The 18,434-nt window shown below is 33.1% G+C and overlaps 1 protein-coding gene across 1 annotated transcript; it reads right to left on the bottom strand.

Moving 5' to 3' along the window:
- Positions 1-11,575: 11,575 nt before the first annotated feature.
- LOC125185339 (phytosulfokines-like) lies at positions 11,576-12,556 on the bottom strand. Its single transcript, XM_048081863.1, has 2 exons — positions 12,400-12,556; positions 11,576-11,954 (listed from the first exon to the last, which is right to left on the bottom strand). Exons 1-2 carry the CDS (start codon positions 12,520-12,522, stop codon positions 11,805-11,807), a joined length of 273 nt encoding a protein of 90 aa, XP_047937820.1. The 5' UTR covers positions 12,523-12,556; the 3' UTR covers positions 11,576-11,804.
- Between the last annotated feature and the right edge of the window lie 5,878 nt (positions 12,557-18,434).

Raw genomic sequence — 18,434 nt, 5'->3', positions numbered from 1 at the left:
AAAAGTGCTCTGTGTGTCCGACGATCGGGATTCCTCGCGACCCACGAGTTCCTAGACCGAGTGATCTGGTGGACTTGCTGGATCTAGGGAACCTGTTATTTCCTATTTGAACACGCGTAGCGAAACAGAGCCTTTCAATAAAGTATTCCATAATTTAGTCGGCAAAAATATTTTTTCTGTATAAATTGGAAGCTCAAGTCATCAGAGTATAAATGTTGTTTTTGTTAAGCATGCATTGTTAGAAATTTGGGCTTCCACATGACTAATTTAATGTGTATGGCTATCTTTCATTTGTCCAATTAAAGTGATCCAATAAATATTAAAGTTTGGGCTAAAGTGTATTTATTTTGTTATTGAAATAAGTGTAGATACCATAAAATGATTTTCTATTTGATGAGGGACCGAATAGAAAATAAAGGGGTTTATATTTAATATAAATATAAGCTAAGGTTATGGGGTTTGTGTTAAAATGACACTCTTAAAATGACAACATGACAACGCTTATACAACAATATTATAAACGCTACACAGAATTGCTGTCTAACGTGTTGGATATTGCTGTTCAAGAAAAATTGCTGTTTAAAGACTACAAAATTGCTGCCCGTCTTTTTTTATTTTTTTTTTTTGCCACGTGGCAGCTTATTATTCGTTCACGTGTACAAATGATTGGCTAGAAATGGTGGTATGGTGTTATTTTAAGGGGTGGTGGCACCCTAACATGCCCCAAGGTTATGGTCCCCAGACGTTAGAAGAACGTTCAATATCTCTGTATTCTCTCGGCAGACTATTGTGAAGGACGTCTTTGATCGTTTGGAAGATCCATAGCCGCTGTAAAGCAATTCCACTGTTCTATTCGTTACGAATCAAGGTACGCTTCCGCTCTACAGTTTCTGCTCCTTCTTCGTCATTCTCGGTTAATCATCATAGAGAGCTTTTAAGTAATTGTTCATTCAATTATTCCAACAAGTGGTATCAGAGCCACTCTATTGATGATTATCTGAGAATTGGAAAAAAGGATAATCAAAGTTATATGTTTTCGTTTGCTTTTGGATCAAGAAATCAAATTTCTTGATATTAGGGTTTGTGATTGTTTATATTCGTTGTGGCTGCCGCATATCTAGAAAGAATGAATGAATGAATTGAGTTTATGCTTTGCGAATCACATATGCGTTGGTATCAATTCTTGATTACTTTGGTAAACTTTATTTGATACAAGGTCATGTTTTATGCACGCATATCGAGATATATGGTAGAATCAATTGATTGGTGAATACATAATGTACTTTTGGTTGGTGTTTTCTTTCATATAATTACAGAGAACTTGTTTCCATATATATATTTTTTTTTGTATGGAAATTTTCGTTTATAAATTTGATTCTCAATTCATGTGAAACAAAATTGACTATGTATACTTGCACACACCGAATTGATTGGTTATTTTATATGGTTTTATGTTAATTCCAATCATGCCTAGAATAATTGGTTGTGTTTATTGTGGGTATATATAATCCATGAATCTGTGCTTAATTCATTTGGATCAAGGAGAATTCTATGTGGAATTATCTTCATGCACGCTTTTCTGCATTAATTGAGAATTATTGTTTCATCAACTATATGGAAATTTTGTGGAAAATTGTTTCTGCATATATGTACGGTGGTGTATATATATTATTTGATGTATTGGTGATGGTGAATTTCCTTTCGCCAAAAATTTATGCATACGTACGTTATATGGAATATGTGAATAAATGATTCAATTAATTGTGCATTTTTTTGCACGTTATCTTTTAAGTTAAGGAATTAAAATTATTTAATTCACATAAAGTCTCTCAATTAATTGACTAATTAATTGGGAATTAAGAATTCTTTCGAAAATTCAATTAAAGTTTTAAATTCAATAATTTTGGTACATCTCATGTTCCCTGATTGATGTGTGTATTTTAATGCGAATATTAGTCGGCCCAAAGGAAGATGAATATTTGGCACGAGATACACACATACCTTTTGTAATAAATACGTGACAATTATTCAGTTTTCGTGTAAGTAGTGTGATGCCCAAAGGTGGACACTATTTGACATGATTTTATTGTCAGTGTTTGATCACTATAAGGAGGTTGCCACTTGCAAGTTCACATTACTGTCAAAAGACTTGATGTGGATGTTGTGCTCGGAACCTCGTAATGTTTTACTAATGTTCAAAGTAGATTAGTCGAAGCAAGACGTTGCCAAAGTAACCTCTCTTGTCTAGATTTCTTTATTGCGAATGTTAGGACGGTGATGTGTGTGTGTATTTTAATGCGGATATTAGTCGGCCCAAAGGAAGATTGATATTTGGCACGAGATACACATATACCTGTGGTGATAAATAGGTGACAATTATCCAGTTTTCATATAAGTAGTTGTGATGCCCAAAGGTGGACATTACTTGACATGATCTTATTGTCAGTGTTTGATCACTACAAAGAGGTTGCCACTTACAAGTTCATATTACTGTCCAAAGACTTGATATGAATGTTGTGCCGGTACCTCGAGATGTTACCTTCTTATTTGAATTTTATTATGTGAGCATGACAACTGTTTTGGTTTGCTCTTTGTTCAATTATGATGTCTGCTTATGCAGTTTCTTCCAATATGAACAATATGTTAGTGTTGATTGGGTCAAATTTTAAGGATTGCAAAGATTATATTTTGATTGCTCTGGGTTGCATGGATCTAGATTACCGCTAAGGATTGAGCAACCTACTTTTCCTACGGACGGTAGTACTTCTTATCAAAGGAGAAACTACGAGAAGTAGGAATACTCGAATTGTGTAAGTCTATTGATCATTCGGTTTAGCATCCCAGAAGCCTTTCGAGGCACTGCATCTTAGTATATCGCTAAGGCCAGTGAATACCTTGCCGAAATTAAGGAACGTTTTGCGAAAAACGACAAGGTTGAGACAAGCATGCTTGATCTCAATAAAGTATACAAGGGCAAGGGCAACATAAGGGAGCACATTATGAAAATGTCACACGTTGCTTCACTTAAGCTTGAATTCTAAAGACTTGCTTGTGCATTTGGTGGTGTACATTTGGTCAGTATCTCAAGAAATAAAGTAAAGGGCATTAAGAAAAAGTGTATTGAGAATGCTGCTATGGATAAGGGTTCATCACAAAGGTAACAACATAAGGACAATGATAGTTGTTTCTTTTGTGGTAGACATGGATATAAAAAAGAGAATTGTGACAAATATCACGCATGTCGTACAAAGGAAGTTACAATTCTTGTTTTGGTCTGTTCTGAAGTTAATTTGACTTTAGTCCCTAATGATATTTAGTGGGTAGATTTTGGTGCTACTACTCACATAAGGTTATCATATGCAAGGCTGTCTGAGCTGCCGCAAGTCAATTGATGTTGAAAGATACATCTAAGTGTGATATGACAAATCGGTGGAAGTATAGGCTATTGGGCATTATAGATTGTTATTAAAGACTGGAATTTTTCGGTTTCGAATGATACCTTGTATTGTCTTTTAGACAAAATTTGGTTTCTATTTCTGCTTTGGACAAATTTGGTTTCTCTTGTTCATTCAGAAATAGTAAAAGTTATTCCTTCAAATAATTCTAGTATTGTGAGCACTGTTTCTTAAGTGCATATAACAATCTTTGTATGCTCGATTATGTTACTTCATATTCAGAAGCTTTACATGTTGAATCAAAAGGGACTAAGCAAATTAAATAATGAAAATTTGGTTAATTTATGACACAAGTGTTATGGTTATATCTCAAAATAAAGGATTGTGAGACTTGTGTCAGATTTTGTATTGAATACACTTATCTTTTCAAAACTTGATTTGTGTGTTTAATGTATCGAAGGAAAGCAGACCAAACTTAAGAAATTAGGTGCTAATAGAGCTATACATTTAGAATTGATATATACGGACATTTGTGGTTCATTCACTTTGGTTTCTTGGGATGATCAACAATATTTTATATCATTCATAAACGAATATTCTTGTTTTGGGCACCTACATTTAATCTATTAAAAGTCTGAGGCTTTAGACAAGTTCAAAATATTCAGGGCTAATGTTGAGCTCCAACTCAACAAAGGCATTAAGAAAGCCAAATCTGACCGTGGTGGTGAATACTACGACAGAAATGACTGTTCAGGTGAACAATGTCAAAGACCTTTTGCCTTCTATTTGGAAGAGTGTGGGATCGTCCTTTTGTACACCATGTCGGGATCGCCTTGCATGAGTGGTGTAGCAAAAAGACGAAATAAAACTCTTAAAGATATGTGAAGGAGTATGATTTATCATTCTTCCTTGTCGCATTCGCTTTAGGGATAGGCATTAGAGACTGTAGCATATATTATCACTTTGGTCTTCCAGAAAAATTTAGGGGTTTTAAATTTTATGACCCACAAAAGGAACTAATTTTTGGGACGAGAAATATAGTATTCCTTGAGGATGTTGAGTTTGAGGGGAAGAATGTGTTAAGAAACATTACTTTTGAGGAGGAGTTTGTACATACACATACTACTGCTTATGACAATGATCATGTATCAATTACTATCATTGAAGAAGAAGCATATTAAGAACCTCAAGATGATATTGTTGTAAACATTCAATCTCATGCGGATGATATCATTTAAAGTAAATCTCAACAACCTCAATTAAGACTCTCGTGGTACCACAAATTTTATGAAGTAGTTCTTTCATTTGGATTCAGAAAGAATGCTATTGATGGTTGTATGTATCACAAGTTCAGTGGGAGCAAATGCATCTTCTTTTGTATTTGGAATCGAAAGAAATAATTTTCGATAAGGATATGTTGCACTAACACCAAGAATTTTCTCTCGAAGAAATTTGAGATGAAAGATCTTGGGGAAGCCTCTTTTGTATTTGGAATCGAAAGAAATAATTTTCGATTGTCACAGAAGGGATATAGTGAAAATGTGCCTAAAGTATTTGAGATGCATAATTGCAAGTAAAGAAATACCCCTATGACTAAAGGAGACAAACCTAGTCTCATTCAGTGCCCTAAGATAAATCTTGAGATTTAGAAAATGCAAAAGGTTCCATATGCTTTGGTGATTGGGAGCCTAATGTGTGCTCAAGTGTGTATTAGACCCAATTTGGTTTTAATTGTTTATATGTTGGGCATATATTTCAATAACCCGATATGGATCATTATGAAGCAGCAAAATGGGTTATGAGATATTATAGAGAACTAAACATTACATGCTCGCATACAAAAATCAGATCATTTGGAGAGATCTTTAGGAATTTTGATTCTGATTTTGTTAGATGCCAATACAGTAAAGGATCCATTTTAAGTTACGTGTGTCTGTTGGTTGTAGAGTCATTTCGTGGAGAAGTGCTGAGCAAACACTTGTAGCTACTTCTGCCATGATAACAGAATTCGTAACTTGTTTTGGGGCATCTAGTTAATGAATATGACTGTGAAATTTTGTCACTAGGCTGCATACTGTTAAGGTAATGAAAGACCACTTAAGTTATGTTGTGACAATAACTCTGCGGTATTATATTCTAAAACAACAGGAGCTTCCTGGTTGTTAAATAAAGAGTTCGGAATGGACAAATACATATAGAGCATAAGGGAACGGATTTGATGATGACAAATCCGCTTATTAAGGGACTATCACCCAAGGTCTTTCATGGGCATGTAGCTCAAATGGGTGTTATGTTGTTTAAGGGTACTTCCGTTCAATGGGAGTAGTTTTGGTTATTGCTCTATATTGTGTTTTGAACATGAAGTTATAAACTCATGTTATTCTCTGCAGAATTAAAGTATTATGTTTTTTGTCCATTATTTTTGGTTTGATCTCACTTTGGGAGGACCAGTTGGAAATAGGCATGTATGATCACCTTGCATGAAATTTCCATGTTACACTCCATAATTGATATGTTGTTGATTATATTTGCATATGTGATTACTGATGGGTTTAATCATGAAAAAATATGGTGACTGCCCCTTTAGTCCTATGTCGATATGGTTGATAATAAGATTGTTCGGAAATACACTATGTGATAGCACTTTTGAGCGCTCATTCGGTTTGTACACATTTATTTGGTGTCATGTGTTGCCCAAGTGGGAGATTGTTAGAAATTTGGGCTTCCATATGACTAATTTAATGTGTATGGCTATCTTTCAGTTGTCCAATTAAAGTGATCCAATAAAAATTAAAGTTTGGGCTAAAGTGTATTTATTTTGTTATGGAAATAAGTGTAGATACCATAAAGTGATTTTCTATTTGATGAGGGACCGAATAGAAAATAAAGGGGTTTATATTTAATATAAATATAAGCTAGGGTTATGGTCCTCAAACGTTAGAAGAACGTTCAATATCTCTGTATTCTCTCGGCTCGGCAGACTATTGTGAAGGATGTCTCTGATCGTTTGGAAGATCCATAGTCGCTGCAAAGCAATTCCACTGTTCAATTCGTTACGAATCAAGGTACGCTTCCGTTCTACAGTTTCTGCTCCTTCTTCGTCATTCTCGGTTGATCATCATAAAGAGCTTTTAAGTAATTGTTCATTCAATTATAACAACATGCATCTTAAGGGAGATTTTTATATTCTGAAATCTGCGTCATTAACCATAAAAGTTATCTTTCCACCCATAATCTCCACACTCAATTCCCAAAACCTGCCGTGTTATACCAATCAACTCTTCTACCATCTAAATCTCAACTTATATATGGATTAGTGGGTTGGAACAAATATTGTAACAGAAAATAAAACACAATAATTCCAACAAAAATATATAAGCCAGCCTTTACTCTGACCAGATTCTAGATTCCTTATTCCTCTATGCTATCCTATAATTTTGTGTTGAACATGTATACAAACACTAAACAGAGATACTACTACTATGACAAAATTTAAGATATGTGACATGTAAATATACATATACTCCATATAATATTCCACGTGTTCGAAAAAAATTGATCAAGGCTGCTTCTGATTCTGCGTGTAGATATAGTCAATATGAGCCTCAAGCGTACTTCTCATCAACAATTCGTCTTCTGCTTCTCCGCCTGCTTTCTCTACTTCATCACCCTAATTATTATCAAATAAATATATACAAATTCCTAGTTATTATCATGTGATCATGTCATATACAAATACTATAATTTTTCTGGTGATGAATTAGACATGTGCGTATAGCTAACCTTGCTTTGTATTTCAACGGGAGTGATGTCGGTAAATTGGGGCTCTGGCCGGGCGAGGATGTGGCCGGAAAATGTTAGGAATAGGAGGAAGGTTATGATGAAAAGAGAGACGATCTTGGCCATGTTTGTGCCCACTTGTACGCTATCTAGGATTATTCTAGGTACTTAAATATATGGGGATGAATTGAATTTATAGAGGTAGGGATCGTTCAAGAAATTTATAAAAGTGAGGCAATTTTGTCATTTTCCAAACAAATACTACTATTATACTATATATTTTCCTAAACTTGTAACGTTTGTACAAAACAACATATTTTTATAAGTTTGCCCAATTGATTGTTCATGGACAAAATCACAACTTTGACTAATCGTATTTAAAATTGCAGCAAGAAAGTTCAACCGGAATTGTAAAGAAACACATGGAATAATAATATGGACTAGTACTAATATGTAGATTTGAGTTTATAACAAAAATAAAATTTGTGTACTTGATTGCTAACTTTTCAAAGTTGTAACTGATTTTTTTTTTTCAATTCTTCCTAAAAGTAAAACACACTCGATTCTTATAAACCAGAAATTCGAACTATCTGGCAAATGCATAGAGATAAATCATACGCATATACATTTAAATCTCTTTATTTCTTGCATATACTACAATTTGAGAACCCAAAACTACAATTCTTTGTACTCATGTTTTTATAAATACCAATGTTTTAAAAATCGGATCGGCCGGTGAACCGGTGAGGCTACTGGTTCACGGTTCAACCGGTCCGACCGGTTCAATCACTGGTCGAACCGTTTTACCTTGCAAATATATATAATTAAATATATCCATACAAAGTATATTAAATTTAATGAGTGATAAATTATAATTAGTAATATATAACAAAAACATATACTATTAAACTTTGTATATAAATTAAATATGAAGATCATTTAAAATAAGTGAATGATAAAATTTAAATAATAACTAAATACATAAATTATTAATTAGAATAACTAAAAAAGTACAATATTTTTCATATATAAATAAATAAAATTTATATTAATTAAAAAATGTTTATATGGTGAAATAATATTATAGACAATATATAAAAATAAACATGAATTTTTAGTTAATTTGGATAAATATATACTATATTAGTATTATTAGTTCATACATAAATTAAACATGATTTATTAATAAGTTTGGAGTATTATTTAGTAAATATGGAGTAATAAACTATGTTAATAATATATATACTACAATATTAAATCTTAGATAAAATCTATTATTTATATACATTATACAAATAAAAGTAAAATTTAGTGAGGGATAGTTAATATTAAGCATATCACAACTAATAGTAATTATTTAAAAGTATAAAATTAAACACAAATTATTAATTTGTGTGGACAAAAAATTATAGGTTTAATGTATAACAATAATTAATGCTCATAATATTTCATTCAAGTACATGTGGTGGAGTGGTAGATATGTTGGTCTCTTGACTCATAGGTCATGAGTTCAACTCCCACCAAACTCAAACTTTACAAAAATTTTAAAAATTTAGAAAATCGGTTTCCGGTTCCCGGCCAGACCGGTCCGGCCGGCCGGTTCCGGCGGTTCATAGCGGTTTGATGTACTACTGGTTTTATAGTGCAAACCGGACCGGACTACGCACCGGTTCGCGGTCCGACCGGTCGAACCGGCCGGTCCGGTCTGGTTTTTAAAACATTGATAAATACAGAGTTTATGATTATGATATAAACTTATTTATTTATTTATTTCTGTTTGAGCATATGAAACTATAAGGGGAGTTGACAATTCTAAGGGTATTAAGTACTAACAATTAATGGTGGGTAGTTTGGTTTGAAAATGAAAGAGTAAGAATTTTAATAAATCAATACATGAACACAGAGAAGCTTCTATGGCCTGAATTCAATTATCTAACTTTAAGAAAATCAAATTTTCTTTTTTCTTTTTAGATTAATACCCGTAGCCATCTGTAGAGCCCTGTACGATTTCATTTTTTCAGTCTTCACAGTTATTGTCCACATTTATAATAAAATCAACTGTATTTTCGGAAATATCTTGTAGTTGGCATTTTAATCAGAGATTTGGTTACGTGGCTATCTAGGATTCAAACGATTAAAAAATATTTTTCTTGACTTTACTACAACAATTTTATGTGACTGTTAGTTAGTAGCGCATAATAATTTGTCTTGATTTAATCTATTAGATGATTGTTAAAGTCACTACGATAACCTAATTATTACTCTTCTATCTTCTATTACTAAGGGATATGATTAAATGCAAATTTTAAATATTATACAAACTCTAAACTATGTTTTAAACTGTTAAAAAATGTCAATATATGAAAAAATAATATCACCAAAAAGTATCAACACAATGCCAACGGTTGATGTTGTGTTGACATTGTATTGATATTGTGTTTACACCAAAATCTTAAAATTTTACATTGTGTTGACGTTGTGTTAAAAAGTTTGGAGTTTGTACAATATACAGAGTTTGCATTTTATCACTACCCGTGGTACTCATCTATTCTATAGTATAATATTCCACTAAATTGTCTTTACTGGTACTTTTAACTTCCGTTAAGAAAATCCACATAATTCTAGTGAAATAATCCACATAAGTCTAGTGAAATAACAAATCCACGTTGAATAAATTTATGGTAAATAATTTGTAAAATAGACGTGAAAAAACACGTGGTAAAGTTAATCCAGTGCGGAGAATATTATTAACTTAATCATTCGACTGATACATACCCTCTAGCCATCATTTAAAAAATCATTTCACCGTCTTGAATTGTTCACGATTTATAGAACCATTTACTTTATTTTATTTTTAGTATATGGACTCTATATTCCATCAACCTTTTACATTCTCAATTTAAATGAATCCTACATTTCACTCACTTTCTCTCTTTACTTTTCTTCACATAGTCAAATATTTCTTAAAACTCATACAGAGTTACAAGGACTCTCAAGGACTCTTTAAATGGTGGGCGGTGGGAGTATTAGTTAATCCAACTCAAACCTAAAACTGCTTCTCCATCAGGCTTAAAATTTTCTTATTAGGCCACATTATTACCACACACATATTGTCACACCAATCCACCACCAATACAGAAATCTAAAAATCTATGTAATGTACCTGAGCATTTTTATATTTGAAACTTGTTAAGGTGTATAGGCTAAATTATGAAAAAAGTTGTCGACAGCAAGTTACAAAATACTGGTTGTATTATTCAATAACTCTAGATCAAGAGTTTCACAATCATCTAAAATATGAAATTTCAACGATCACGTTCTGCCACAAATTTTCTATCGCCGCTGGTAAACGAAGAAGCTTCCTGTACGTAGACTCGGATAGCTACATCTTAAATTAGATTAAAAATTATTCAAGATTTAATCAAGTAACGGTGAATAAAGCAGTGTTCAATTTTGAACAAAGATCAGCTTATGTTATATACTGTACAAGTCTTTCCAAAATGACCAGCCTACAAAATTCAAATTAGTATATGATCTGAACCCATCAAAACGAGGTTATACAATTATTAGGTAAATTCCCAGAAAGAAAAATTCCACTTCTTCGGCCCCCTTTATTTCGTCCTAGCTTAACTCCCCCAGCCTCAAAAATAAACCCCAGATCAACACATATTTATTACTCCTATTATTATTTCTTTTAGGAGCCCCAAAGCTAGTTAAAGTAATTAACTTCAAACATCACTTATTTATATTTAGTCACAGCTCCAACACTAGAATTAAAACAAATTTGGCCCAAAACTAATCAATAGTAGCCTAGCCCAACTAAATAAAGTAACTCCAAAAAAAAGAAAAAAGAAAAAGGAAAGGGAATACCCCCAAATCCCCGTCGAAAACTCTCTCTCGATCTCTCTCTCTTTCACTCGCCGGCGAAGGGAGTTCGTACTGCCGATCTCCCCGCCATCCTCTGTCCCTCTTTGTACCTAATTCAACTCTTCTCTCCCTCTTTCACTAATTTATTAAATTTATTTTTCTATAAATTCACGTCATAATTAAATAGAACCCTTATTATGGGAGGGAGGAAGTAATTGTTAATATAATTTTGGACAAAATTTGTAGGTTCAAGTGGATTCAGTGTGGATCCGTTTGAATTCTGACGTTGGATGACGCTGGATTAATTGGAAAAGAGTTTTAGGCTAAAAAGTTTTCATTCATTTCTTTTTGTTTAATTTGCGCCCAAGAGGTTGTAAAGAATATACCTAAAGAATTCTCTTATTTCTCTTTTATTGCCAACAGTATTATTTGTCTTATTCCGGGTATAAAAATATCAATTAAATTCTTTTAGCAGGATTGAACAAATGGTACTAGTACGTCATTCAACATAAAGTCGATCACACAAAATGACATACTTTAAAAACACTTTAATCAGTGAGATCATCAAAGCAAGAACATACACGACATGTTTCACTTAATGACATACTTCAAAAACACTCTAATCAGCGAGATCATCAAAGCAAGAACATTACACGACATGTTTCACTTATTTTACGAAGTTTTGTAATTTAAAAGGGCACGAAAAAGACGGTCATTACATAAATATACATATAAATAATATTCCACGTGTTGGAAAAATGATCAAGGATGCTGCACGTGTTGTCTCGGAGGCGGCGGCTCCGGCGATTGTTGTCTCGTCGGATCATAGGTATAGTCAAGATGAGCCTCAAGCGTACGTCTCATCAACCACTCGTCTTCTCCTTCTCCGCTGGCATTCTCTACTTCATCACCCTAATTATTATCAAACATTTAATATAAGTACATAGCTAAATTAATCTATACATACAAAATCGTACTACCTCCGTCCCCCAAAATTTGCTACACTTTGACCCGACACGGGTTTTAAGAAATGTAATAAAAAGTGGATTGAAAAAGTTGGTGGGATGTGGGTCCTACTTTTAAAGTATTAGTTTTATAATAAAATGTGAGTAGGAATGAGTTAGTGGAATATGAGGTCCACTACTAAAAATGGTAAAAGTGAAGTGTATCAAATTTTCAGGGACAGACCGAAATGGTAATATGTATCAAATTTTCAGGGACAGAGGTGTAGTAATTTTGTATATAAACATGGCCCTTCATGTGTTCATGTCATATGATCATACCAATCGGTACATCTTACTTAAAGAAACATCCAATTAATCATTAGGAATGAATTCGACATGTGCGTATAGCTAACCTTGCCGTGAATTTCAACGGGGGCAATGTCGGAGAACTGGGGCTCCGGCCGGGCGAGGACGTTGCCGGAAAATGTAAGAAATAGGAGGAAGGTTATGATGCAAAGAGAGACGATCTTGGCCATGTTTTTTCTTCAATGCTTTTGAGTTTTGTCCACTTGAAACCTATCTACTTAAATACATAGGGGAATGAATTGGATTTATAGAGGCAGTGAGTTCAATAATTTTGTAAGAGTAGGGTAATTTCGTCATTTTCTAAGAAAATAGTAAGTATTTTCCTAAGACTCTAACGTTTGTGCAAAACAACAAATTTTTTAGTTTGTCCATTTGACTATCCGTGGACAAAATCCTAACTTATGACTAATGACATTTCAAGTTGCAGCAGTACACAAAAAAATTGTGTACTGTTTGATTCCTAACTATTCAAAGGTGTACTACTAAAATTGCAAAATAATTTATAACTGATTTTTATTTAGCAATTTTCCCTAAAACACAGTTGATTATTATAAATAAAAAATTCGAACTATCTAGCAAATCCATAAAGATAAAGCATACGCGTATACAGAGTTGATCACTGTGATATAAACTTCCTTTTTTTTTTTCCCTATTTGGGCATATGAAACTAGAAGGTCATTCTACTAATGATGAAATAAAATAAGGAAGGAATGGAATGGAAATGAAAAGGGAATGAAGATGAGAGAAAAATGATTATTCGATTTCGTTCCCTTGCTTGATTGTAGTAATAAGGAATAGTATAAAATCTTTCTTCCGTTCTTCATTAATTGTCCACTTTTATCATTTTCGTCCATTCTCCATTAATTGTCCACTTTTACTTTTTACTATAAATAATAAGTAGGCTTCATATTCCACTAACTCATTTTATTGAGATTTTATCATAAAACTAATATATAAAAGTAAAACTCATATTCCACTAACTTTTCAGTCCACTTCTTTACAAATCTTAAAACTCGTGCCAGAACCAAAGTGGACAATTATTAGGAGACGAAGGGTGTAAATGAAATTGTTATTCCTTAACTGATTTCATTCTTATGTTTGGATCAGACTACAAATAATACAGGAATAGAATGTAACAAAAATATGAAATTATGAATAATTAATATTTGGGATATTAGCCCCTAATATCATGGAATTTTCAAAAAGTTGGATTTTTCCTACGAACTTTAAAATTGACACATAATATCACGAACTTTACCAAATTGTTATTTCCCACCCGTGAAAAAGTTATGACAAATAATATCATGATACATATTTATTTTCATAATTTCTTTACAACAACTTCGACAGCTTCAAGTTCTTCAATATTTGAGGATAATTTTTCTTGAAGTATACCCTCCAAAATTGTTCTTCAATCCATTAATATAGCCAGAATTTTTTCGTTAGTGAGAAATAACAAACTCAAGTAAAGTTCATGATATTATTTGTTAATTTTAAAGTTCGTGGGAAAAATCCAACAATATTCTTTAATATTTTAATTAAATAAAAAAAAAGTTCAAAAATATTTTGCATAGGGGTCCCTGGACATATACGCACACACCTGCACATATATTTGAGGGGTGGATCGGTAACCGAGAACGCATACCGCATACCTTATTGAAAACTGCGGTATGACAAAATATCTTACCGATACCATACCGAAGTTTCAGTATCGTTAATTTTTGATACCGCCACCTTACTTACCGTTATTGCGGTATACCGTACTTTTACGGTATACCGAATTACGTTACGGTAGACCGTAGTACCGTGATACAAAAAAAAATCTCTTTTATACACAAAATCTCTTTGGAGACAGAGGGAGTATATTTTTTAAAACTCATGACGAATCAAAATGGTGACGAATTATTAGGGTCGATAGAGGGAGTAGCTAATTTAAAAAACTGAATAAATGAAATAAAAAAAGAATGAAATCATGGTTAATAACATATATATTCTGCACTAATTATGGTGACTTAGTGTATAACTCAAGTAATTTAACTAATTAAGCCATCAATATGTCATGTTAAAAGAGACCGACTAATTTTATATTTTTAATAATAGGTCGTCATGCCCTTTCATCTTATTAAAATAATGAGACTGCCGATAAACTTCATTTTGTACCCTCTCTCCTTATAATTTCAACTGATTCATCCTCTCTTTGTTACTCTGACGAAGGCCAAATCATGGGGTGGACTGGTGGAGGTCTTCCGTGTGGGGTTGGAGATGCTATTACGTCACGTCGGAGGACAAAAAATGAAGTTTCTCGGCAGAGACAAAATTGAAACCTATCTACTCAAGTGGCCATGTGTTTTCTTCAATGCTTTTGGACACACAATTACGTGCATACAAATCTATAATGAGTATTCTATTAAATTGTCCGGAGAAAATATTCAACTGTCCAAGCCCAACCATAGTACCATACCAAGTGGCCATAATAGTGGAACATCCACGCTTCAGCTATAAAAAAAACTTGTCCGCATGGTCGTCATAGGCATGCCTCAGTCACATAAAACTTATTCAGTAACGCCTCACATTTTTTTAATTGTTGATATATTTTAATTGGACTAAAATAATATTAATTATAAAAAATATAGTTGTGGATTTGCAGTGTAGATGTATGAAGTAAAAAATGAGAAAGAGATTTAATTTTGTAGAAATAAATTAAGAAAAAAAAAATCAGATATTACCGCCGCGGCAGTCTTATTAACAAGTGGATCTCACTTACAAGTAAAAGGTTAAAATAATTATACTAACTTTTCTAATAAAATTGACATTACTGTGAAATTTGGAAATTATATAATAGTATAAAGTTGCATTTACATATTATATTAGGGTTCTTTTAGATTGCTAACTAGTTTATCTTCAATTGATAACAACAAAAAGATCTAGTCCATCCGATCTAAAAATAAATGGCCAATATCAATTTAACTTTGTTTGTTTTGTTTTATATATATAGTTTGATTCTAATATATTAAAAAATAGTTTTAGAAAATTTTAACTTCACAAAAATCAAAGCTCGAATTGCTCATTTTCTCTAAAAGTTTAAAGAAATGAATAATATAAAAAATCAAGCTTCGATTTTTATGAATTCTATATAATTAAAAATTTCAATAACATTTTTTAATACATTAGAATCAAACTAAATACATGAGTAATACAAAACAAACGACGTTGAACGTGCTTCACAACAATGTCAATCAAAGGGTACTAGTGTCAGTAAAAACATATCAACTTGAACTAAGTGTGTGGATTAAAGCCTGAGGGATATGCTCTAGCTTTTTCCCTTCGGGTGGATTAAATCCTCCACTTACTGCAATTTTATTTTCTTCATGCATGTTGTAAAGGAATGAACATTTCATCTCGTAATTAAGTTCTTTAAAAATCCATCTTGTTCTGCTGTAGTCGAGAGGGAAAAGACAACTCTCTCAAAGAGATACAGCAGAAGCCACACATTTCTTCCGTAACCCCACCAGAAGTTTGTATGGAAGAAAACACAGCCTACTGAGGAGATTTTATATGGCACTTCAAGTAATCCATGATCATGACCCAAGACAAGAATAGACAGGCATAATCTAAGAATACATAGGTGAAGACATGGTAGTAGGAGTAGCAGTTGGTGTGCCATCTGATGCTATATTAGCAGTATCCTCTTGTCTTGTGTGCTTGATACTTGATAGTGCAGACGCCACTGCGAGTTCAGGATCAACAGCAGATGTCACTGAAACAAATAAAGTATTTGTATTGGAAGTTGATGCTTCATTTGCAGAGGCAGAAAGAGCAGCAGAATCAGAGTCGTATTCATCCGCTCACGAGATGACTGCAGTAAAATGCATGAGCATTTAAACAAAGAGACATCATTTAAATCAGAGTAACTCCAAAACTTCATTTGGTCAATCAGATAAGTACCCTGGCTTCATCCGGCATACGCCATTTAGATTGCTTAGTCACATTATTGAAGTAAAACTGTAGAAAAATCTAAACTAGTCAGCCTAATACATAGGAGAAAACTGAACATTTGATCTCCTTTAAATGCAACAGTATAAAGATTGAGACTGGAAAATCATAGCATTAACACCTTCTCCCCTCAGGACAAGTAAATTCTCTCCAGTCCATAGATGCATCGGCCCTCTGTAGACATAAAGCTGAATTTGCAGCACAAGGTGAAAAAACCCTTGTCCTCTTGTTGTAGAAGTATCTGCATTCCAAAAATCAATGAGTATTATTACAAAAATACAAGTATAGTTTTTCAGTAAAAACTTCATCATTTAGATTCGAACATGTCATTATTTATATACCTGCAATCATAAAAACAGAAGGAATTGATGCACATTTGGCACTTCAGCATGTTTATTTATTCTGATCAACAATACTGCGAATTTAACATAAGCTATCAGCCTAGCTCCACCCTGTGCTTTTTTATACATTCCCAAATGTGAAGATTTTACTCAGAAAATGAAGGGACAAAATATCTGGTTTCTTGTGAAAGGAAAAACTCAGCATAGCACCAGAAATATATGTGCCCCATTGTTCAGACAATTCATTGGCCTCTGTGTAAAATACTTAACAAGTCTAACAAGAAAAAAGTGGATCGCTCTCTTCTACATTGTAAGGGGGAGAGAATATTTATGGCTCTATTAATTTATTTAGCATGTTGGACAGCCTCGTGTAAGGGCCTTTCTCAGGTTGAACTAACATAATTTAATACCGTATATTTGTATTTGTAATAGTCTTCAGAAAAACTTACTGCAAATCTTCTTTATGACATGCCACACTGCAATGCACAATACATATTGTTTAGTCTACACAAAACTATGTTTAGTCTAATGTACTACCAGCAATATATTTCAAACATCTCCTTTGAAATAAGAAATAGATGATCTTACTTGCATTGACATGGTTGTAAGAGAATTTGGAGGAGGAGCATGACCAATTATACGAGGCTGGAAAGGTTTTGCCCATGTGCAAGCAATTGATGAGAAAAAGTAATCAGTAGCAAAGAAAGAACTAAGGACAGAATGTAGCATCATAAGTATCGCTTTTATACAAGAGAAGGAAAAGGATGTAAAAGCAAACTATAAAACATAATATCTTCCTAAAAACAGCAAGATATCTTAGAAAGAGCAACTGAAAATTTAAAAGGAAAAGCATCTTGTGCTCCTACCTTGAGCTACAGCATACTACATTTTACATGCTAAAGAATCAGGGGAACATATGTGACACCATAGGTGTAAAGGTTAAACAAAGAGATTTTGAATATGGTCTGAGAGCAGTATTTAGATTACATAGTAGGAGTATGATAAAAGCATCTCGAATTACTTACCTGCAGGCTGGGGGTTATTGGCCATTTCAGGCAAATGACCAAGTTCTGAAACAACAATGGAACACACTAAAAAAATTATCATATTAGTTTGGGAGAAACTGACAATCCAAAAAAACAACCTCAGAGTAACTGGACAAGTTAAAGTGTTAAACACAGCATTTATAGAATGTTGATTAGACTAGATCAGCTATGAAACTGGCAAGAAACTAGCAGAATGATCAGTAATGTAATATTTACGACGTCAATTGAGTTATATTAGTCATGGTTGCATCTTTTCCTCCTGACAAACACCAAAAAAATGTAGAAAAGGTGGCCGCATATGGTCCAATACCATAGATTTAGAAAAATGGGAAAAGACAACATTTTGTGAGAAATAATCAAGAAGCAAACCCATAACAAGTAAAATGCATCTTCATAAATAATTCAAATCTTCCTATACCTAAGAGGTTTTTCTGTTTGCTGGACTTGAGTTACCAATGTCAATATTAATCACAGATTCACAACAGGGATGCATATACTCAATGGCAATATATTCACTTGACATGTCCCAATCTGAAATTGGAGGAAATTAAAAGTAAAAAGACCAGACTCCCCACTTCTAATATAGGAAACAATCAACTTAGCCAAAGTTTTCAGGATTTCTTCCTTTTTATAGAAACACTAATTTCACTTCAATCCTTACATCCTAAAGTTACATAAAAAAACACAAGTTCATAAGATGGA

The sequence above is a fragment of the Salvia hispanica genome, chromosome 4, assembly GCF_023119035.1.
Source record: "Salvia hispanica cultivar TCC Black 2014 chromosome 4, UniMelb_Shisp_WGS_1.0, whole genome shotgun sequence".
In the NCBI taxonomy this organism is placed as follows: domain Eukaryota; kingdom Viridiplantae; phylum Streptophyta; class Magnoliopsida; order Lamiales; family Lamiaceae; genus Salvia; species Salvia hispanica.
The sequence above is the reverse complement of the archived record's forward strand: the minus strand, read 5'-3'. Positions and strand labels throughout refer to the sequence as shown.

What these genes read in the sequence shown, in the direction of transcription:
- LOC125185339 (XM_048081863.1), bottom strand. Translation starts at nt 12,522, where the DNA reads ATGGCCAAGATCGTCTCTCTTTGCATCATAACCTTCCTCCTATTTCTT. An exon ending in CCGTTGAAATTCACGGCAAG is followed by an intron (nt 11,955 to 12,399) that starts GTTAGCTATACG and finishes GATAATAATTAG; the next exon opens with GGTGATGAAGTAGAGAATGC.